The sequence below is a fragment of the Eriocheir sinensis genome, unplaced genomic scaffold (genome assembly GCF_024679095.1).
Source record: "Eriocheir sinensis breed Jianghai 21 unplaced genomic scaffold, ASM2467909v1 Scaffold103, whole genome shotgun sequence".
NCBI classification, from domain to species: Eukaryota; Metazoa; Arthropoda; class Malacostraca; order Decapoda; family Varunidae; genus Eriocheir; species Eriocheir sinensis.
This window is the reverse complement of record NW_026110330.1, coordinates 751,896-774,990: the sequence shown is the minus strand read 5'-3', so window position 1 is coordinate 774,990 and position 23,095 is coordinate 751,896. Positions and strand designations below refer to the sequence as shown.

The window sequence follows — 23,095 nt, the reverse complement described above, 5'->3', positions numbered from 1 at the left end:
TCTTTTATTCTGTTGTATTCTGTTGTATTCTGTTGTATTCTCTTTTATTCTGTTGTATTCTGTTGTATTCTCTTTTATTCTGTTGTATTCTGTTGTATTATCTTTTATTCTGTTGTATTCTCTTTTATTCTGTTGTATTCTCTTTTATTCTGTTGTATTCTGTTGTATTCTCTTTTATTCTGTTGTATTCTGTTGTATTCTCTTTTATTCTGTTGTATTCTGTTGTATTATCTTTTATTCTGTTGTATTCTCTTTTATTCTGTTGTATTCTCTTTTATTCTGTTGTATTCTGTTGTATTATCTTTTATTCTGTTGTATTCTGTTGTATTCTCTTTTATTCTGTTGTATTCTGTTGTATTATCTTTTATTCTGTTGTATTCTCTTTTATTCTGTTGTATTCTGTTGTATTCTCTTTTATTCTGTTGTATTCTCTTTTATTCTGTTGTATTCTGTTGTATTCTCTTTTATTCTGTTGTATTCTGTTGTATTATCTTTTATTCTGTTGTATTCTCATTTCTGTTGTATTCTGTTGTATTCTCTTTTATTCTGTTGTATTCTGTTGTATTCTCTTTTATTCTGTTGTATTCTGTTGTATTCTCTTTTATTCTGTTGTATTCTCTTTTATTCTGTTGTATTCTGTTGTATTCTCTTTTATTCTGTTGTATTCTGTTGTATTATCTTTTATTCTGTTGTATTCTGTTGTATTCTCTTTTATTCTGTTGTATTCTGTTGTATTCTTTTATTCTGTTGTATTCTCTTTTATTCTGTTGTATTCTGTTGTATTATCTTTTATTCTGTTGTATTCTGTTGTATTCTCTTTTATTCTGTTGTATTCTCTTTATTCTGTTGTATTCTGTTGTATTCTCTTTTATTCTGTTGTATTCTGTTGTATTATCTTTTATTCTGTTGTATTCTGTTGTATTATCTTTTATTCTGTTGTATTCTGTTGTATTCTCTTTTATTCTGTTGTATTCTGTTGTATTCTCTTTTATTCTGTTATATTCTGTTGTATTGTCTTTTATTCTGATGTATTCTGTTGTATTCTGTTGTATTCTCTTTTATTCTGTTGTATTATCTTTTATTCTGTTGTATTCTCTTTTATTCTGTTGTATTCTGTTGTATTATCTTTTATTCTGTTGTATTCTGTTGTATTCTCTTTTATTCTGTTGTATTCTGTTGTATTCTCTTTTATTCTGTTGTATTCTGTTGTATTCTGTTGTATTCTCTTTTATTCTGTTGTATTCTCTTTTATTCTGTTGTATTCTGTTGTATTCTCTTTTATTCTGTTGTATTCTCTTTTATTCTGTTGTATTCTGTTGTATTCTGTTGTATTCGCTTTTATTCTGTTGTTTTCTGTTGTATTCTCTTTTATTCTGTTGTATTTTGTTGTATTCTCTTTTATTCTGTTGTATTCTGTTGTATTATCTTTTATTCTGTTGTATTCTCTTTTATTCTGTTGTATTCTGTTGTATTCTCTTTTATTCTGTTGTATTCTGTTGTATTCTCTTTTATTCTGTTGTATTCTGTTGTATTATCTTTTATTCTGTTGTATTCTGTTGTATTATCTTTTATTCTGTTGTATTCTCTTTTATTCTGTTGTATTCTGTTGTATTCTCTTTTATTCTGTTGTATTCTCTTTTATTCTGTTGTATTCTGTTGTATTATCTTTTATTCTGTTGTATTCTGTTGTATTCTCTTTTATTCTGTTGTATTCTCTTTTATTCTGTTGTATTCTGTTGTATTCTGTTGTATTCTCTTTTATTCTGTTGTGTTCTGTTGTATTCTCTTTTATTCTGTTGTATTCTCTTTTATTCTGTTGTATTCTGTTGTATTCTCTTTTATTCTGTTGTATTCTGTTGTATTCTCTTTTATTCTGTTGTATTCTGTTGTATTATCTTTTATTCTGTTGTATTATGTTGTAATCTGTTGTATTCTCTTTTATTCTGTTGTATTCTGTTGTATTATCTTTTATTCTGTTGTATTCTCTTTTATTCTGTTGTATTCTGTTGTATTCTCTTTTATTCTGTTGTATTCTGTTGTATTCTCTTTTATTCTGTTGTATTCTCTTTTATTCTGTTGTATTCTGTTGTATTCTGTTGTATTATCTTTTATTCTGTTGTATTCTGTTGTATTCTCTTTTATATCTGTTGTATTCTGTTGTATTCTCTTTTATTCTGTTGTATTCTGTTGTATTATCTTTTATTCTGTTGTATTCTGTTGTATTCTCTTTTATTCTGTTGTATTCTGTTGTTTTCTCTTTTATTCTGTTGTATTCTGTTGTATTCTCTTTTATTCTGTTGTATTCTGTTGTATTATCTTTTATTCTGTTGTATTCTCTTTTATTCTGTTGTATTCTGTTGTATTATCTTTTATTCTTTTGTATTCTGTTGTATTCTCTTTTATTCTGTTGTATTCTGTTGTATTATCTTTTATTCTGTTGTATTCTCTTTTATTCTGTTGTATTCTGTTGTATTCTGTTGTATTCTCTTTTATTCTGTTGTATTCTGTTGTATTCTCTTTTATTCTGTTGTATTCTCTTTTATTTTGTTGTATTCTGTTGTATTCTCTTTTATTCTGTTGTATTCTCTTTTATTCTGTTGTATTCTGTTGTATTCTCTTTTATTCTGTTGTATTCTGTTGTATTATCTTTTATTCTGTTGTATTCTCTTTTATTCTGTTGTATTCTTTTGTATTCTCTTTTATTCTGTTGTATTCTGTTGTATTATCTTTTATTCTGTTGTATTCTCTTTTATTCTGTTGTATTCTGTTGTATTCTCTTTTATTCTGTTGTATTCTGTTGTATTCTGTTGTATTATCTTTTATTCTTTTGTATTCTGTTGTATTCTCTTTTATTCTGTTGTATTCTGTTGTATTATCTTTTATTCTGTTGTATTCTCTTTTATTCTGTTGTATTCTGTTGTATTCTGTTGTATTCTCTTTTATTCTGTTGTATTCTGTTGTATTCTCTTTTATTCTGTTGTATTCTCTTTTATTTTGTTGTATTCTGTTGTATTCTCTTTTATTCTGTTGTATTCTCTTTTATTCTGTTGTATTCTGTTGTATTCTCTTTTATTCTGTTGTATTCTGTTGTATTCTCTTTTATTCTGTTGTATTCTGTTGTATTCTCTTTTATTCTGTTGTATTCTGTTGTATTCTGTTGTATTATCTTTTATTCTGTTGTATTCTCTTTTATTCTGTTGTATTCTGTTGTATTCTCTTTTATTCTGTTGTATTCTGTTGTATTCTCTTTTATTCTGTTGTATTCTCTTTTATTCTGTTGTATTCTGTTGTATTCTCTTTTATTCTGTTGTATTCTGTTGTATTCTCTTTTATTCTGTTGTATTCTGTTGTATTCTCTTTTATTCTGTTGTATTCTGTTGTATTTTGTTGTATTCTCTTTTATTCTGTTGTATTCTGTTGTATTATCTTTTATTCTGTTGTATTCTCTTTTATTCTGTTGTATTCTGTTGTATTCTCTTTTATTCTGTTGTATTCTGTTGTATTATCTTTTATTCTGTTGTATTCTCTTTTATTCTGTTGTATTCTGTTGTATTCTCTTTTATTCTGTTGTATTCTCTTTTATTCTGTTGTATTCTCTTTTATTCTGTTGTATTCTGTTGTATTCTCTTTTATTCTGTTGTATTCTCTTTTATTCTGTTGTATTCTGTTGTATTCTGTTGTATTCTCTTTTATTCTGTTGTATTCTCTTTTATTCTGTTGTATTCTGTTGTATTCTCTTTTATTCTGTTGTGTTCTGTTGTATTCTCTTTTATTCTATTGTATTCTCTTTTATTCTGTTGTATTCTCTTTTATTCTGTTGTATTCTGTTGTATTCTCTTTTATTCTGTTGTATTCTGTTGTATTCTCTTTTATTCTGTTGTATTCTCTTTTATTCTGTTGTATTCTGTTGTATTCTCTTTTATTCTGTTGTATTCTGTTGTATTCTGTTGTATTCTCTTTTATTCTGTTGTATTCTGTTGTATTCTCTTTTATTCTGTTGTATTCTGTTGTATTCTCTTTTATTCTGTTGTATTCTGTTGTATTATCTTTTATTCTGTTGTATTCTCTTTTATTCTGTTGTATTCTGTTGTATAACTGATTTTTATGTTTTGGGGGGAATTTCACGCAAGGGAAGGGAAGGGAAAGGAAAGGAAGGGAAGGGAAAGGAAAGGAAAGGAAAATGAAGTTACAAAAAGAAGGAAAAAATAATATATGAAAATGTGAGCCTTCCTCTGTACCGTGAACCTAAAAACACATATTTGACAAGGCTTTCCTAGGAGTTTTAGGCATTTCCAGGGGCAGTTTTATGACCCTGGTGGTAGTGTGCCCCTTCCTCTGTACCATGACCCAACGAAAACATATATTTGACAGTTCTTTCATAGGAGTTTGTCATTTCTTGGGGTAGTTTAATGACCCTGGTGTTAGTGTGACCTTTCCTCTGTACCATGACCCTAAGAAAACATATTTGACATGGCTTTCCTAGGAGTTGTGGGCATTTCCAGGGGTAGTTTTATGACCCTGATGGTAGTGTGACCCTTCCTCTGTACCGTGAACCTAAAAACACATATTTGACAAGGCTTTCATAGGAGTTGTGGGCATTTCCTGGGATAGTTGAATGACCCTGGTGGTAGTCTGACCCTTCCTCTGTACCATGACCCTAAGAAAACATATATTTGACAAGGCTTTCATAGGAGTTGTGGGCATTTTCAGGGGTAGTTTAATGACCCTGGTGGTAGTGTGACCTTCCCTGTACCATAATGCTACAGAAGCACTCATTAGAACCAAATTGATCTCTTTTTTTAGCCTTTGCAAGTAGTTAATGTTAGAGTCGGAAACAATCCCATCTTCTTACAGGCCAAGCAGTGCAGAGAAGGAGGAGGAAGAAGAAGAGGAGGATGTGAGTTCTATACATAAAGGCAGATCAATATATAGAAGCTTATGGAGTAGAGGAAATATGTCATTCTATGTATTAAAGAGGATAAGAGGGAGGAGAAGGTTAACTTGTAAATATAGGCAGAAGTTTATGTGCCAAGGAAAATATTTAAATGATTTGTATTATGCATGTATTGAAATGTTATGAACTTGGATGTTTGTATGTATAAGGCTATGGGATTTACTTACAAGGTCTGTGGTGTTTTTTTTTACTTATAAGGTTGTACTTAGGATTTTACTTATAAGTTCTGTGGCTGTGGGTACCTCCTACAAAGCCTTTCTACTATGGCTATTAATTAACAAATCCTCTTTCTTTCAGCTTGTGTACTGGCTCAGAAAGTAGTGAAAGGGTGCATGTTATCTATGAAGGCTATATCAATAAGTATGGAAGTGTGTTATGGCTATTAACAACAATCTCTCTTTCAGCATGTGTACGGGGTTAGAAAGTTACTTGGCATGTATTGAAATGTCATGCACTGAGAGTATTTACGTAAAGGGCCGGGGCTATTTCTTATAAGGTACTACGCATGATTTTACATATACAGCCTTTAGTGTTTCTTTAGGTTAAGGTATTTCCTATCCCAGTACGTATAAGCAACCTGGGTATGGATTTATGTGTGAGTTACTGAGTTGCATGTATACTAAAATGTGTATTTGGGATTTTCGTCTTCTGTGTTTTATATATGTATATCCTAAGAATGGTGTTTTGTTGGGAAAGAATGTTATGCACTGGGGTTATTTATATACAAAGTCTGTGGTTATTTCTTCATAAGGTATTTCCTATCCCAGTACGTATAAGGAACTTGGTATGGATTTAAATGTGCGTGTTACTGAGTTGCATGTGTATGTGCATTCAATGTATTGGGGTATATATTGTGTATTGGGGGTATTTATTTCAAGGTTAAAGTACTGAATGGAGGGGAATTTATGTAGGGGAAAGGTCTGTAGTGGGGGTGTCGTAACTAACAACCTCTCCTGCAACAACTCCTACTGGTGCTTGTGTATAGATTTAATTATGTATTGGAGATATGTATTTGAAGGTTAAGATACTGGATGGAAGGGTATTTATGTTGGGGTAATATGATAATGTCTGTAGGGATTTGTCTTAACTTAACAACCCCTTCTGCAATAGCTACTACTACTACTGGTGCTGTCCATAACTTACAACACTTCCGTACTAGGAGTATTAACAAAACCTTTTAATTTCAGCTACCAAGGACAACCTCTGCTGCTCCGGGTATCAACTCCTGCACTCCTGGGACTGGCATAACATCTGCATGCCCTTGTAACAACTCACTCTGCTTCTGCTATTCATAACACCCCGTTCTGCGTCTGCTGTCGTAACAGGGCATGGCTTCTGTATACTAACTCCTGCTCGCATAACCCGCATGGATTTACACTTCTCTCTCTGCTTCTGGCTTTCGTACCTATCAACACATTCTGCGCCTTCCTTCGTAACTAATCCCACGGCTTCTCTGCATGACAACTCCAGCTGCTTACGGCAAAATTTCGCATAACAGCTACTCCTGCTTACGTATGACAATTCTCTCTGGCTTCCATAACAGCACGTATGGCTTTTGCATGTGAACGCATTTCATTTCTGCTGCTCACTAACCCACACTGCTGGCTTGAGTATCCTAACGACCTAACCCATTCTGTAAGCTGCCGCCCAGTGCTCCAGGTGACCCCTAACAAGCCTGTCGGATCGGCGTCTAGCGAGGGAGGTTCCGTCAGGTTCCGTTCCCTGCTAGAGCTGTCTCCCTTCACCTTAAAAAATAGTTTGACATAATTTGAGAGCAGCAGTACAGGCCAGGTATCAGAGAGGGTTCAGGCCTATATGGGGACACCTCTGTTAGGCTTGTACCTCAATAAATAACTAGAAAAAGTTGGAAAGTGTTAAACAATGACCATACGTAACCTAGTCATGTGAATCCTGACTATGGAGGGAGATTATCCTCAAACACGTACGGTTATATATATACATGTCTTTTACCCACCCATGCGTGCAGTACGGGTGGTGAACTCTGACCTCTATGAAATAAATATACGTAACAGGAAAAAAATAAATTGGTTTAAAATATATTTCCCTCATCCATATTCGGCAGCAGATATGTACAGGTTGAAAAAACGGGTTGATATCTGATGTTTGACCCCACAGTTGACCGTTTGTCCCTGCGTCTGGGATCGCTACGTCAACATCTTCGGCCGACGTCTCGACCTTAGGGTTGAGCGTCCATCCCTGCGTCTTTGTGTACCTGCGTTAAAATCTTCACCACCATATGACGTTGAGTCTGGCGGGCGTTGTTTTGGAATCTCGAGACGGCAATTTCCCACGGCTGTTAAGGGTATGGGTCAGGCTGTCATGGGTGGCTGTTACGTAAGCCTTGTCACGGTGTCAAGGCTCGTAAAACCACCCTTGGAAATACTAGCAACACAGCGTATATGGAAAGCCTTCAAGTGATGTAGTGACTCGTGGAAATATTTGCAACCTAACATATTTCACCCAGTGGTGGTGGTGGTAGGGATCATGTTTCTTAATGGTCCCTCTAAGCGAGAAAAATGAGAAAAAATCATCACTCACACAAACCATTTCATAATATATATCAAAGCATTTGTGATCACATTATGCATCATCTATTTTGGGGGGGTTATATCATGGCACAAATTTCAGTTGTATGTCTGTTTATTGAGGGGACTGTTTGGGTCTTGTATTTTCTGTTGTATGTTTCCAAGGCCAAAAAGGTCAGTAATTGGGTTCTCAATGATGTTTTTTTAGGTTGATGGTACAGAGGAAGGGTCATAAAAGCACCCTTGTCTGTAACTCCCCTGAAAGCCTTGTCAAATATGTTTTTTTTGTTTGTTTGTTTGTTTGTTTGTTTTTACGTCATGGCCTATTGCTCCGGTAAGCTTCTTCCCAGTGGATCCTGATGGTCGGCCCAAGGCTTCTTCCCGGTGGGGCCTGATGGTCGGCCCAGCCCATTCTGGTGCAGGCAAGTGTTTATAGTGGTGCCATCTTGCATTGGCTCATGCTGCCCTCCCGGAGCTCATCTTTAATCCTAGAATCTAGAGTCCGGGTTGATAGGTGGTCTTCTGGACAGCATGTGGGTAGTTTTAACCCGATAGCAGCGGGGATCATGTTTCTTAATGGTCCCTCTAAGCGAGAAAAATGGGAAAAAATCATCACTCACACAAACCATTTCATAATAATATATATCAGCATTTGTGATAAGTTTATGTATCATCTATTTTGGGGGGTTCAAATCATGGCACAAATTTGGCCCATCGCTGCTACACGGTAAAGCCACAAATTTGGTTCATTACCTCCTATCGTAAGTCTCTCCTCCTCCTCCCCCAAAACTTAATAGTGTATTATCCTTACCTGTGTTAGGGATAATAGGCTACTGGTGTGATAAACTAAATCTCATTATAACCTTTCTCCTCTTCTGTTCAAAGCTAAAAACCTAATCTTTTTCCCTCTTCCTATAGCTCAAGCCCATCCATAGGGGGGGGGATTGAGGTCTAGCACTGTCTTGGATAAAAATGTGAGAGGATTATCCCAGCTTAGCTCAGGCCCTTGGAAACCACTTATAGGGAAATACATGTAAGGTTGTGTCTACAGGTCAGCTAGTATTCCTCCTGTCTCATAATGCTTATAGTTTTTGCCTTCAACACTGATTTGATAACAAGGTGCCAATGCTCAGGTGAGGGAAAGTGCATGTGTGTGGGTGGGTCGGACAGAGAGCTTTACTATATGAAAAGGCTTCGTACACTCAGAATTTGCCATGTTTAACCCTTGAAAGCTTAGTTCTGGCTAGATACCAAAGCTCTAAAGCATCACATTGAGCAAGGGTTGATGTAGGAGAATCAATTATTTCCCCATACAGTATTTAAAGAGACTGACTATTTGGAAAGGCTTCGTACACTCAGAATTTGCCATGTTTAACCCTTGAAAGCTTAGTTCTGGCTAGATACCAAAGCTTTAAAGCATCACATTGAGCAAGGGTTGATGTAGGAGAATCAATTACTTCCCCATACAGTATTTAAAGAGACTGACTATTTGGAAAGGCTTCGTACACTCAGAATTTGCCATGTTTAACCCTTGAAAGCTTAGTTCTGGCTAGATATCAAGCTCTAAAGCATCACATTGAGCAAGGGTTGATGTAGGAGAATCAATTACTTCCCCATACAGTATTTAAAGAGACTGACTATTTGGAAAGGTCCTGTACACTCAGAATTTGCCATGTTTAACCCTTGAAAGCTTAGTTCTGGCTAGATATCAAGCTTTAAAGCATCACATTGAGCAAGGGTTGATGTAGGAGAATCAATTACCTCTCCATACAGTATTTAAAGAACACTCAGAATTTGCCATTTTTAATACTTGAAAGCTTAGCACTAGTATACATATTTACAAGCTCTTAAGCATCACATTGAGCGAGGGGAATATCTCGAGGGGCAAAGAAGTTCATAGGAGAATTAATTACCTCCTCAAACAACATATAAACACAGAATTTGCCATGTCTCTACAGTTGAAGGTCCAGCGTTGCTTTTAGTCAAAGTTCTCAAGCTTAAAAAATAACACGCTTGATGTAAAGGAATGAATTATCTCCCCCAAACTATTTAAAGAGAGATTTTGAGTGCTTGAAAAGGCCTCAGACTCATAGAATTTGCCACGTCCTTACAGTTGAAGGTCCATCGCTGCTTTTAGTCAAAGTTCTCAAGCTTAAAAAATAACAGAGGATTGATGTAGAAGAATGATTTACCTGCCCAAACAGTATGTACCCAGCCCCTCCCACCCCAGTCTCAGCTCCCAATTACCTTTATTCTGGGGGTCAAAGACATTATATATAAGTGTTTTCCCTTCCTGTGTCAGCCCTAAGACCCTCAGGCCCCCAGTAATTGGTCACCTAACCTATCCAAGCAGGTGTCTTAGCATAATACTGGCGGTAACATTTTAATTAACCTTTCCAATGAGCAAAAACAATTAATATGGAACTATGAATCAAATATCCCCAGCAATTAAGTCTCCACTTTGTTATGTAACATTAGTAAGGGTTCCAGTATATGTTAGATAATTACTAGCATTGTCAAGAACAGTTTTAATAGCCTTGTCAAGGGTTGGCCGAGAAAACAATATTATAACAAGCACTGAACTAATTCTTGAGTAATTGGACTGAGAAAGCCTTGATGGTACTCTATTTTTGCTATATTATAAAAAGTCTATAAGCGATGCCTTGGAAAGCTACCATAAGCAAGGGTTGGTCAAGATTATTGATGTCCAAGCTATTAATTATATGTATTTTCTCTTACCTGAAGCCCCCTAGCTCAAGCCCCCAGACCCTCATCCTCTTCCAGACACACCCAGTAGCTACCTTATTTTCTGGGGGATCAAAACCATTAATTATGTGTTAGTTTTGATAATTACCTGACATTAAGTCTTCCCATGGGCAGTGTCAGCATTTGTGAAGCCTTAATTATCATGAGCATAGTTTTATATCAAGCACCAACTCTTGGGTAAGACTTTGAGAAGGTCTTAATGTACTCAATCTTTGGCATATAAAAACAAGTCTAGCAATGCCTTAGGAAGATACCATGAGCAAGGTGAGTTAGGAAACTGATATACCTATCCTCAATACTGCATAAACAATGGATCGAGGTCTTGTTCAGTATATAGATATATATTATAGACAATGGATCGAGGTCTTGTTCAGTATATATATCAGGCACAATTGTCCATCTTTTGAGTTAGTTTATCAAAGACATATCACAATCTTCCACCATGAGCAAGGGATGAGTTAGCAGCTTGATATATATTCCTTAATACTGCAAAAATAATGGAAAGAGGGCTTGTTCAATATATATTATCACTCATATAGGTTACAATTGTCCATCTTTTGAGTTAGTTTATCAAAGACATTACTGTATCTTGTACCATGAGCAAGGTCCTTAGGGTGACTTATAGGAGATAGTTATACATTCCTATGTGTTTCATAGAGGAAAGGAAGAGATCTAGAATGATATATATTCTAAGGGTTCTTCATCTCTTATAGTTAATTAGTTCAGCAGTGAAAATCAGTTTTATGCTGAGTGCTGATGTCGATCGGCCAACACCTACCTCAAGTCATCATGCTTTTGTGTTATATTGTCTATAAACTCATGGCCCATAATCAGTCAGCATTTATGAAGTCGGCATTTAAAGTCAGCATCTCTCTCTCTCTCTCTCTCTCTCTCTCTCTCTCTCTCTCTCTCTCTCTCTCTCTCTCTCTCTCTCTCTTCCCAGCACGGCTTAATATGATATCAGCCCTTATTGATGTTGCCGTTAAGTACAACATTAACCATCATGCATGCAGGGGACGAGAAAGCTGAAAAAAAAAAAAAAATGACGAGGCGGAAGAATTATATATGGCGAGCGATCGAGTCTATTGGCGGGGGTGTTGCCATTCTGAGAGAAAAAAACTTGTTATTTTCTCGTAAGTTTATATATTAGAGAATTTCATCCATCCCTGTGTCTCGGTATGCTAGGTCAGGTCAAGTCATGCAATAAACATGTTCTGTACGAGTGTGATGACTCCGGAAACGATATATCAGTAGTGTACGCGCTGAGGTGACCGATCAGCTGATTGGGTAAGCGGAGATTTAAACATTACGTCATAGCTACCGGAGCTGTGTGGATTTAAATTTACATAGATTTACATAGAAAATCAGACCACACAGACCCCATGGTCCAGACATAGGTAGTCTGTCCTTAAACCTAAGTGATTCTACGTTAATCCGATGGCTCCAGAACGTTGCATTTCTATATAGTTAATATTGAGTTGAGGGAAATACACGGCCGAGCTTGTTTTTCAAGGAGTCAGTCGTGTAACACTGGACCACTGAAGGAAGGCAGGAAGCTTATTTAGGGTGACCAGACGTTCCCGTTTTCAGTGACCTGTCCCCGGTTTTCACTGTGACTCAAAGATAAAAAAGAACACGAAAATGTTGAGCAAACTCTACGTATATATAGTTGTGGACCTCGGCGCAGTGTATATAGCTAAGGAACTCCCTTCTCCTTTATTTTTTTACTTGCAACAATAAACTATCAATCAATCAACCAAATAGGGTGAGAGACTTTTGAATGCTGCTCCATGAATGGTACTAAGCCCGGCAGTGTCCCCGTTTTGGTTTTTCAGTGACAAAAACGCTACATTTGGAAGTTTTTAAGCCTCGGGTCCACCGAAAATGTCCCCGGATTTTGTCTCAGAAAGGTCACCTTAATTAAGCTTAGTCCATCCTCGCACTACAACGTTGATGAAGAAAAAATTGGTCCAGTCTACTACTACTACTACTACTACGAGAAAGAAATAGACAAGAGAGAGAGAGAGAGAGAGAAAGAGAAAGAGAGGAGGAGAAAATTATTAATATTTTGACCTTCCCCGCTCTGTCTCGCTTTTCATATCCTTCTGCACACTTTTGTACACTTTTCCACACTTACCCACGTCACCCTGCACACTTAAACACGTTATTATGCCCCGAGTTCAAGTGTTCTGAAGACTTTACTGATGCAAACTTTCCCTTCGGGTATCGTTTTCTTCTTTCGTTAATACTTAATAGCATACCCTGATCTTATTCGTCTCCCCTTATCTGTTATTTTGAGCGTGTTTTTACCAGTGAACTTGCTCTATTTATCCGTCGTCAAGTTCTAAGGTTGTCGTGTATTAAAGTTCCAACACTATGATGACGTCACGGCCTCCATTTTCCCTGTCGTCTGTGAAGGCTGCCGAGACAGCGCTGTATTTTTCTTGTTTTTTTAGGTTATTATAAAGTGCCCGGAAGCGCCATGCTGTGGGAAGGTAGGTGGATCCTTTGCCCTTATTTTAGTGTGCAGGGACAGGAAATCAGGGCGTGGAAATAGGGGAAAATTGGAAAATCTGTTTCATGTGATGGTGGTGGTGGTGGTGATGGCGGCGGTGATGGTGGTGGTGACGGCGGTGGTGATGACGGCGGTGATGGTGGTGGTGGTGATGACGGCGGTGGTGATGGTGGTGGTGATGGTGGTGGTGGTGATGACGGCGGTGGTGATGGTGGTGGTGATGACGGCGGTGGTGATGGTGGTGGTGGTGATGACGGCAGTGGTGACAGGTGTTGGTGGTGATGATGACGGCGGTGGTGATGGTGGTGGTGATGACGGCGGTGGTGATGGTGGTGGTGATGGTGGTGGTGGTGATGACGGCGGTGGTGATGACGGCGGTGGTGATGGTGGTGGTGGTGGTGATGATGACGGCGGTGGTGATGGTGGTGGTGGTGATGACGGCGGTGGTGATGGTGGTGGTGGTGATGGTGGTGGTGGTGATGGTGGTGGTGGTGATGGTGATGGTGGTGGTGGTGATGGTGGTGGTGGTGATGGTGATGGCAGTGTTGATGGTGGTGGTGGTGGTGATGGCAGTGATGGTGGTGGTGGTGATGGTGGTGATGGTGATGGCAGTGTTGATGGTGGTGGTGGTGATGATGGTGTTAGACCCTCAGCAGTGATTGGGGTCAGCCGCCATGTCCACTCCACCAATTCCACCTCCATTGACATCGGCAGCGGCAGTGATAGGTTAGAGTATTTGTTATCATTAAGGGATTATTGAAGAAAGGGTAGCCTAATTATTTTGACATTTATCCCTAACTATTTGGGTGTTATTCCAGAAATCAGATGTGGTTAGGTTAGATTAATTCATCTTTTTACTCATCTTTTCCGTTATTTTGAGCGCTTTTTACCATTTAACGTTCTATTTACTCAATGGTTAGGTTAGATTTGGTCAGGTTGCCTTGGTAAAAATGGGGCAGGCTTTGCACTGCTCCATTGTCACTGGTAGTTGGTGGGTGTATTTCTGGAGTTTTACCTGTGATATGAAGGTGATAACTCTCACTATATATAGATGTTAATTTTTTCCATATATGTATCATTAGCTTTAATGGGGACTGGATGGCCCCATACTTCTGCCTGCTAAATTTTCGGCTGGCCCCGGCCCGTGATTTTTATTTATTTATTTATTATAATATTGAATTGCATACGTACTTTTTTCAAACGAACTTTATCCCTTACAAACATTTGCTTACAAAAAATTGCATACGAATTTTATGCATGCGAACTATTTCCATACGTACTGTGGTCCTAGAATCATTATAAAGAGCGGAGCAATTCTTGTCTAAACCCTGTAATAGAATAAGTCTTTGTAGGTCACAGGAGGCCATAGATAAGGGAGGTTAGGTTCTCAGGTAATATTTCCTTTGTCTTGTTTCCGTGTTATATTTGTGTGTGTGGGTGGACCACTGGCCGCCACCTCCTCCTTGCCCTCATTATAAACATTTACTACTGTTCATATATGTAATGCACTCTCTCTCTCTCTCTCTCTCTCTCTCTCTCTCTCTCTCTCTCTCTCTCATAAAATAAACATTAAAATTCATGAAGGAATTTATTATTCCCAAAAGACTCAGTGTTTATACAGTTCTCATTCCTAACTTAATTTGCAGACATAAGAAGAAGAGGAGGAAGAACAAGAGGAGGAGGAGGAGGATGAAGGGGACACACAGGAATCAAATGGTGAGTGTTGTTAACTTTATAACTATTTTCCTTGTTCATCTTCTTGCACCAATTTTCTTCCTGCAATTGTTCCTTTTGTGCAAAATTCTCGGTCTTTTTATTTCCATTTCCAGCTCTCAGTCTTCTCTCCTTCCTGTTAGTTCCTGCCACACAGCTGCCCTCGGTACAATGTCAGGTCACAGTGGGGCAGAGTTGTCATATGAAAAGGGACTCTGCCATCAAGCGTGACATGTTGTGGGAGCGGTTGTACAGAATAGTGAAGTCCCTGCCATATATAGGGTGGTCCTAATCATGACTGGGTTCAAAGAGAGGAGTGGGTTGGTTTGGAGTCAGTTGGTGGTCAGACCCTGGTGGCAAGGTGGCTCTTAGGGTCGTATTATGAGACATTTCGCCGCCCAAGAACACATATTTGACAAGGCTTTCGTAGGAGTTGTGGGCATTTCCTGGGGTAGTTTTATGACCCTGGTGGTAGTGTGACCCTTCCTCTGTACCATGAAGCTAAAGAAACACACATTTGTCAAGACTTTCATAGGAGTTTGGGGCATCTCCTTGGGTAGTTTTATGACCCTGGAGGTAGTGTGACCCTTCCTCTGTACCATGAACCTAAAGAAACACACATTTGTCAAGACTTTCATAGGAGTTTGGGGCATCTCCTTGGGTAGTTTATGACCCTGGTGGTAGTGTGACCCTTCCTCTGTACCATGAAGCTAAAGAAACACACATTTGTCAAGACTTCGAGCTTGTATGGGGTGGTACACAGGTGCCTTGAATGGACTCGCCCTAAAAACACTAGTAGGAAAAGCACCTCATGAAAGTGACACACAACTATATGGAAGTCTCAGGAGCATAACACACACACACACACACACACACACACACACTTTGAATATGTATGTATCTGGGTGGGTGAGTGAGTGTATATGTGTGTGTGTGTGTGTGTGTGTGTGTTTGGGAATATCATACTCCATTTCTTCCCATCCCATCCCTTCCCATGCCTTCCTTTCCATCCCTTCCCTTCCTATCCCTTCTCTTCCCCTTCCATCCCTTCCCCTTCCTAACCTTTCTCTTCCCTTAACTTCCCTTCCCTTCCCTTCCCTCCCCTCCCCTTCCCTAACCCTCTCTACCCTTCCCATCCCATCCCTTCTCTTCCCTTCCCATCCCTTCTCTTCCCTTCCCATCCTTCTCATCCCTTCCCATCCCTTCCCTTCCCATCCCTTACCTTCTCATCCCATCCCATCCAATCCTTTCCCTTCCTTTCCCTTCCTTTCCCAACCCTTCCCTTTCCATCCCTTCCTTTTCCTTCCCATTCCTTCCCTACCCTTCCCTTCCCATCCCTTCTCTTCCCTTCCCATCCTTCTCTTCCCTTCCCATCCCTTCCCTTCCCTTCCCATCCCTTACCTTCTCATCCCATCCCATCCAATCCGTTCCCTTCCCCTCCCTTCCAATCCCATCCCTTCCAATCCCTGCCCTTCCCATCCCTTCCTGTCCCTTCTCTTCCCTTCCATTCCATTCCATTCCCATCTATTCCATCATATTCAATAAATCTTTAACAGCTGGAAAAGTTCCGTCAGATTGGAAACTTGCAAATGTCACACCAATTTTCAAAAAGGGGGACAAGTCTCATCCAGGAAACTATCGACCAATTAGCCTGATATCGATTGTTTGTAAGTTAATGGAGACTATCATTCGCGACAATATGGTGAAATTTTTCGAAGAAAATAATATGATAAATAATTCGCAACATGGCTTCCGTAGTAAACGTTCGTGTTTAACTAACTTACTTGATTTTTTTCATTATATTTTTTAGGTGTTCGATGAAAGCAGATCAGTAGATATCATATATCTGGATTTTCAAAAGGCATTTGATAAGGTCCCCCACCAACGATTGCTCAGCAAACTATTGGCGCACGGTATCTCGGTAACATTCACAATTGGCTTGTGGACTGGCTCTCTGAGCGGAAACAGAGAGTAGTTCTAAATGGTGTTACATCTAACTGGCTCGACGTCAGAAGCGGCATACCTCAAGGATCAGTGCTTGGCCCCATGCTCTGCTTAATTTATGTTAATGATATCGATGATGGGCTCACTTGCAAAGTATCAAAATTTGCTGATGACACAAAAATTGCTAGTAAAGTAACTGCGACACTCGACGAAGAAGCATAACAATCAGATTGAGATCGACTTGCACGTTGGGCCAGTCAATGGCAAATTCGAAGGATAAAGTTCGTTTGCCATAAGTACGTAGAGTATAAAGTTCGTCATGTCAAAAGTTCGTAATGGGAAAAAATCGTAAAGGAAAAAAATCGTAAGCTTAAATGTTCGTCGTGCAAATGTTCGGTAGAAAGACGTTCGTACACGTAAAAGTTTGTATGGAAAACGTTCGTATGCAAATGTTCGTACGCAACTGTTCGTACGCAAATATCCGTCAGAGATAAAGTTCGTATGGAATAGAAAAAAACTTTGTATGGCAATAATTCGTATGGTAAAGTTCGTTTGATTCTAGGACCAAAGTACGCATGGAAATAGTTTGTACAGAGAGAGAGAGAGAGAGAGAGAGAGAGAAATGTGTGTGTGTGTGTGTGCATTTTTTTAACATAACTGGGGGACCAAAAGGTCTCCCCGTGGTGAAAAACTGGTCCAGTAAGAAACTTTTTAAGGTACTGGGCGACAAGATCTTTAGTCTTGAAATAATTCCTGGAGGCAGTGGCTCATCTTGTCAGTGTGTATTATTTTGCGTTAATGAGGGCGGTGGCGGCAGAGTGCAAGGTTATGATGTTGGTTGTTGGTAGCGGAGGTGATGGTGGTTGTCAGCAGGGTCGGCTCTTAGCGACACCCCCATTTTTCATGGGTTTCGGACAAAAATTCGTATAGAAAAGCTTCGTGTCGCAAGTATCCATAGCAACTCAGGGCCGCTTTCACAGTCGTTTTGTTTGTTTTGATCGTTACCAATGATCGCCGCTTTAGAATTTCCACTCAAAACTGGCCGATGGGGAAGTGGCGGCTGCGGGGTTAGCCCAGCCCCGCACCCTACCACACACTCTCAACACCTTGCTTCCTCTGCAGCCGCCACTACCCCATAGGCCAGTTTCACATGGAAAACTATAGCGTCGATCGGCGCCGTAGGTAACGATCAAAACAAACAAAACGACTGAAAGCGGCCCTTATTGCCATACAAACATGCTCACAAACTTTTTCCGTCCGTACTACTTTACACACAAGAATTTTATCCCTGACGAACATTTGCGTACGGATAATTGCACATGATTTTTTTTTCTATACTAACTTTTGTCGTTACGAATATTTTACATACGTACTTTATACCATACGAATATCTGCATACGAACTTTAGCGAACGAACTTTTACTTAAGTATTTTTGTCAGATGAACTTAATCCCTGATGCAAATTTGCGTACAAACTTTTGCTTACGAACAATTTCATACAAAACTTTTCCATACGAACTTTTGTCGTTACGAATAATTTACATACATACTTTATACCATACGAACTTCAGCGTACGTACTTTTTTCAGACGAACTTTATCCCTTACAAACATTTGCTTACAAACAATTGTGTATGAACTTTATGCATGCGAACTATTGTTGTGTTGAATTTAGACAGTGAAGAGAATTTATTATTTCCAAAAGCATGTTAATGTTTATACAGCCTATTAATCCCTCACTTGATCTGCAGATACTGCCAGAAGAAGAGGAGGAGGAAGAGGATACAGAGGAATCAGTTGGTGAGTGTCAATAATAATTCTTTCCTGTTTCTCCTCCTCCCTTTATCGTTATACTACCTCCTCTTAATTACATCTGTTCTCTGCCTAATCCTCCCTTCATTCTCTGATCCCCTTCCTCTTCCTCCTCTCCTTTCCACAGTTGTTTCTTCTCTCCGTCTGTTGGTTCCTCCCATGGAGGTATAATGGCTGCTGGAGTCCACATCACCGGAATCTCAGCTTCCATTAATTATGTGGAGCAATATATTAGCCACACACTCTCAACCCCTCTCGCTTCCTCTGCAGCCGCCACCACCCCATAGGCCAGTTTCACATGGAAAACTATAGCATCGATCGGCGCCATTGGTAACGATCAAAACAAAGGATCCCTAAGTGCCGAAAGTCTGTCATAAGCAGCCTGAATTTACTAATTCACCCTAAAGTAACCTTACTCTGTCTTGAATGACCCTAAACTAATGTAATTCACTCCCATCTTACCTAAAACTACAGTTGAATTACCCTAAACTTGCCTTAAAATAATCCCCTAAACGTAATTCACTCCAAGGTAACCTGAATCTGACCTATCCTGACCTTACCTTAATATCCTAACCTTACCTTAACTTATCCTGACCTTACCCTTAAGTGAGGGTTTCAGGACGGTACAGAAATATATTTACAATAAATTCCCAAGTATTCAACAAGTGCCTCACTAAGCAAAGAGTAGTTGGCGTTTTTTTTCGCCGAATTTGCTTATCACTCTCTTGACTGAAATGGGGGGGATATCATAGTGGACATAGAGGAGGGCAAGTCCGTTCAGGCGCTCTTGGCCAACGGTACTCCTCAAATAGGTTTTAAGCCTTTTCAATGCTGAGAAAGACCTCTCGTTGGAGACTGGAAGCGTCAACAGAGTTTTCAAGAGAATGGCGAGATTGGGGAACACGCTGGTGCTGGCGTGTGCCTGGGCTTCTTTGATAGTTTGGAAGACCAAAACAGATAATGCCCAGTGCCTTCACGAGTGTCAGGGATTCCATGTCGAGCTCGTAGAGCTTCTCCGCTTGAAGCACAGCTGCAACATCCGTTTCGAGGCCATTGAGGAGTTGCTTGAGCTGATCGAAGTGCGACAGGCACTGTGTAGTCGCCGAACCGACTCTTCAACTCAGCCAAGACGTGGTCCACGAATGGAATGTACACCGCCCGGCGGTAGCACTCCTCAGCATTCTCGCACGGAACATTTGATCGCTGGGTCTGTCGTCCACAGAGTCGTGGCACAGGGATGGTGTCATGCGATGACCCCACCTCTACCAAAAGCTCTTCCGCTTTCATGAACACATCGTGGAAATGATTCTCCACATCTGCTCTGAACTTGCCAAAAATGGTCTCGATGCCACGAATCGGGCATAGGCTGACACCAGGTCGCCATCTTTTCTCTGAAGAGTTCGGCTTGGCTTGAGAGTATGCGCCAATGTACACTCCACTACAACCAGTCCAACGAGAAAGCGGGGAACATGTATGGCGATGAGAAGGAGCCCAGCGGTGGCGTCAAGTTCTTCCTTGAGAAAAACATCAATGACAGGCAGAAATTCAACAAAAACCAGCACTGCGTCATGCCTCTCAATCCACCTGGTGGGGCACAGGGGAACAAGCTCTTCGCGCTTGGCCGAGGTAAGCTTGACAACCTCTGTGAAGCGGAGACAGTGCATATTTGAAGAATGAACGAAGTTGCACACCTCGGTCAGTGTTTGAAGAGCGATCTTCACTTCCTTGACGTCACACGGCTTCGTCAGTACTAGATTCTGCCGGTGGTCAGAGCAGTGGATTGGCTTGGCCAGGGTGTACTTCTTCATGAGTACTGCGGCACACCCTTTGAATTTTCCCATCATGGCACTTGCTCCATCGAAACCAAGTCCCCTGCACTTGGCCATGTCCAATCCGAGGTCTTCAACGGTGCGCAAAAGGAGCCAGGCTAAACCTTTACCGGTGAGGCCTGGCGTGCACAAAGGCAAGGAAGTCTTCCCTTATTTCCTGATGATAGTGGCCTGCACTAAAATTCACTTTCTGCTTGCATGTGAGGAATGAGGTCACCCCATATCCACCCCTGGGTTACGGGTATGTGGTACGTAACGTTGGGACCTGTTCGGGTAAGCCACGAGTGCGGATCTTTGCTTTCTATCCCCAGAGTAGTCCACTGTAAGTCAGATTATACTGCTCACTGTACCAGGAATTACCTTCTGAATAAAGCCTTGAACGTAATGACGACGCACTCTGCTCGTTTGAAAAGCTGTTATGAATGTTTGGGACAGGTTACTATGGTGGCTAGGTCATTACATACTCAAATCAGGACTAGGTTTTGGGAGACAGGTCAGGTCATTTTGTTGTAGACTTGTGATACTGGGCTGGACTGCACTGGGTACACCATCGCACGCTGAAGTTGTTGCACAATTTATAATGATATTTTTTGGAGTGACAGGCTTTTTTCATTATTGGTTCCTTTTTTTTTCTTGAACTGTTTACTGTAAACAAAAAGTATGTTAATGTTTATGTTGTAGTACGCTACCGGGCTCTCAAGGAGGTTTAAGACTGATTCGTCGTAGCGACAACTGACTTAATATTCTGGTACTTCAAGAGTATTTGAAGGAGCTCGTAGTTGGGGTGATGAAACGTTGTCGCTTTTTTATATTTAATTTTAACTTATTTTAACACTTTGAATAACAAAATAATATAAAATACAGAATACACTTCAATCAGACCCAGCGGGTCGTCAGGCCTCGCACACTGCCTGTTAAGGGACAAGTAACGTCCTACTTCAATACTAGTTGCAATCCTAAATATTTCTTATTACACATACACTGAAGATATATACTCTTATAATCTAAACAATACCACTATACACAATGGACACTAGTGCGCTTTCCTTTACGGTACAACACTTCACTTTCTACTCACGACAGCGTAGATGAACACACGACACATATTGTGTCTAAAATTTAGAGGGACACGTGAGTGTCGGTCAGAAGTATTTCTAGTTCTGCCCCGAGTACTCCGAGGGAACCCCCTTATATGGGCGATTGCCTACGTCACTATACGTCATCACTACGTCATACCTATTGACTGGGTACACAAGGCTCCTGCACTGAGGGTGCACTCCTTTCCCTATGATATTGTTACATCCTCTATGGTTATAGCACATAAGAGTGAATATTCATGAGTAGTGTTATTTTACATGACTTCCGTTTACATGATTCTCGTCCTTATAGTCTTTAGCGTGGTGCTGTCGTTGGGTGAAGTGGGCGGTTTCGGGAAGCCGGCAGAGCGCCGGCTGTATGGTGGCCCGAGACGCCCCTTTTTGCTTCCTGTGTGTTTTGATAATGATTTGTTCTTCTCACTGTCGCCTCGCTGTGCTGTGTTCTTCAAATTGTTCTTAAAGTTGGATGTATTCTAACGTTCTACGTCGCTTTCGTCTTCCTTGTTTATTTGTGATGGATGTACTGGGTCAGTTGACGTTACTGCGTCTGTGTTAGTGGATGCAGAGCACTGCGGGGCACCACATTTACACAGTTAATTGACACCGAACTTGATTTGCAGACACTACCAAACGAAGAAGAGGAGGAGGAGGACTGGGAAGAAGACGAGGAACACAGGAGGAGCCCATTGGTGAGTGTTGATTTATTTTTTCTAAAATGGTTAACGAGCAGTCAAGGAATTTTTATAATAAGGAGGGAAAGTGTGATGTTTTTTTGTAGTTTTGTCAAGTTGTTGAGGGGGAGAAGGCCCCCATTAGATAGCTTACACTATAGCTGGTCTGTTTCGTTAGGGGGGTCCATGGGCGCAAAGGGGGGATTATATACATCCATTTAGACTTTGTGGATCATTTTTAGTGGAGGTAATTCTCTCTCTCTCTCTCTCTCTCTCTCTCTCTCTCTCTCTCTCTCTCTCTCCATTATCTATCTTGGCCGCTTCCATTAAAATCTTTCTTATATTTTCTCACTCTCAGCAACAGCTTTCTCCCTCTCTGTTCCGTCCTTCTTGGCTCGGGGGCCTCTTAAACAAGGCGTCACAGTGCAGGGAGGCGTTAACATGAGCCCAGTCAGAGTGGGATGGACGCAGGAGAGGTTTGAATTTAATCTGGGTTTTGATGACACAATATTAACTATATCCTGGGATTGGTATAATAAGACACTTTTGCTTCTCACGTCAACTATGTTCTGTATTTCTGAAGGTCAAAGAGGAGGCAATCGGGTTCTAATGAGTGTTTCTTCATGTTTTGTATTGTAACATGAACCATTCTCAGGCAGTTTAAATGCTGGGGCTGACCTCATCCTTATTTAATTGAGTCAATGATAACTCTAGGTGGTGGTATAGAAGCATAATTACCGGTAAAATTATACAGAATTATAATATCTGCCAAAATTAATACGTAAAGCACATACTGCACCATAGCTATACGATATATGAGGATGATAGGTATCTATTTAGTAATGCTGTGATTACACTGTTAAAAATCTGCTGCAAGGCTTTGAGGCCTGTCACTAGTGGAGCCTGTGACCACATGTTGTCTGCAGACCCATTCATACGTTAGAGACAGACACACCAGTCGGCTGTGCTATTTGACGATGACTGAGGCCTTCACCGTCAAGGATAATGATGACTTTGTGGCGGTCTTGTGGGGTCTGCATTGCCACCAACTTGGGCATGTCTTTGGCCAGTATAGTAAGACAGTTTTGCTTCTTACATCAGCTATTTCTAAGGGCTAAAGAGGGATCAGTTGGGTTGCAATGAGTGTTTTGTGGGGTTCCTGCAACTGAAGAAGGGTTAGGCCAGCACCAGGGTTATAAAACTACCCCTGGAAATGCCCACAATTCCTAGGAAGGCCTTGCCAGATGTG

The 23,095-nt window shown here is 39.9% G+C and overlaps 1 protein-coding gene across 21 annotated transcripts in view; it reads left to right on the top strand.

Moving 5' to 3' along the window:
• The window catches only part of LOC126989048 (uncharacterized), a 53,614-nt gene that overhangs the window by 15,387 nt on the left and 15,132 nt on the right, over nt 1-23,095 (top strand). For 4 of the 21 annotated variants that reach the window (XR_007742827.1, XR_007742830.1, XM_050847594.1 and 1 more), the window contains 3 exons: nt 14,428-14,497; nt 18,189-18,237; nt 21,796-21,864. Coding sequence is in view for 5 of the 21 variants with exons in the window: in XM_050847594.1 (XP_050703551.1) it covers nt 14,428-14,497; nt 18,189-18,237; nt 21,796-21,864 (188 nt within the window). In the remaining 16 variants the exon portion in view is untranslated. The other 17 variants (XR_007742818.1, XR_007742821.1, XR_007742824.1 and 14 more) reach the window with 14 other exon arrangements.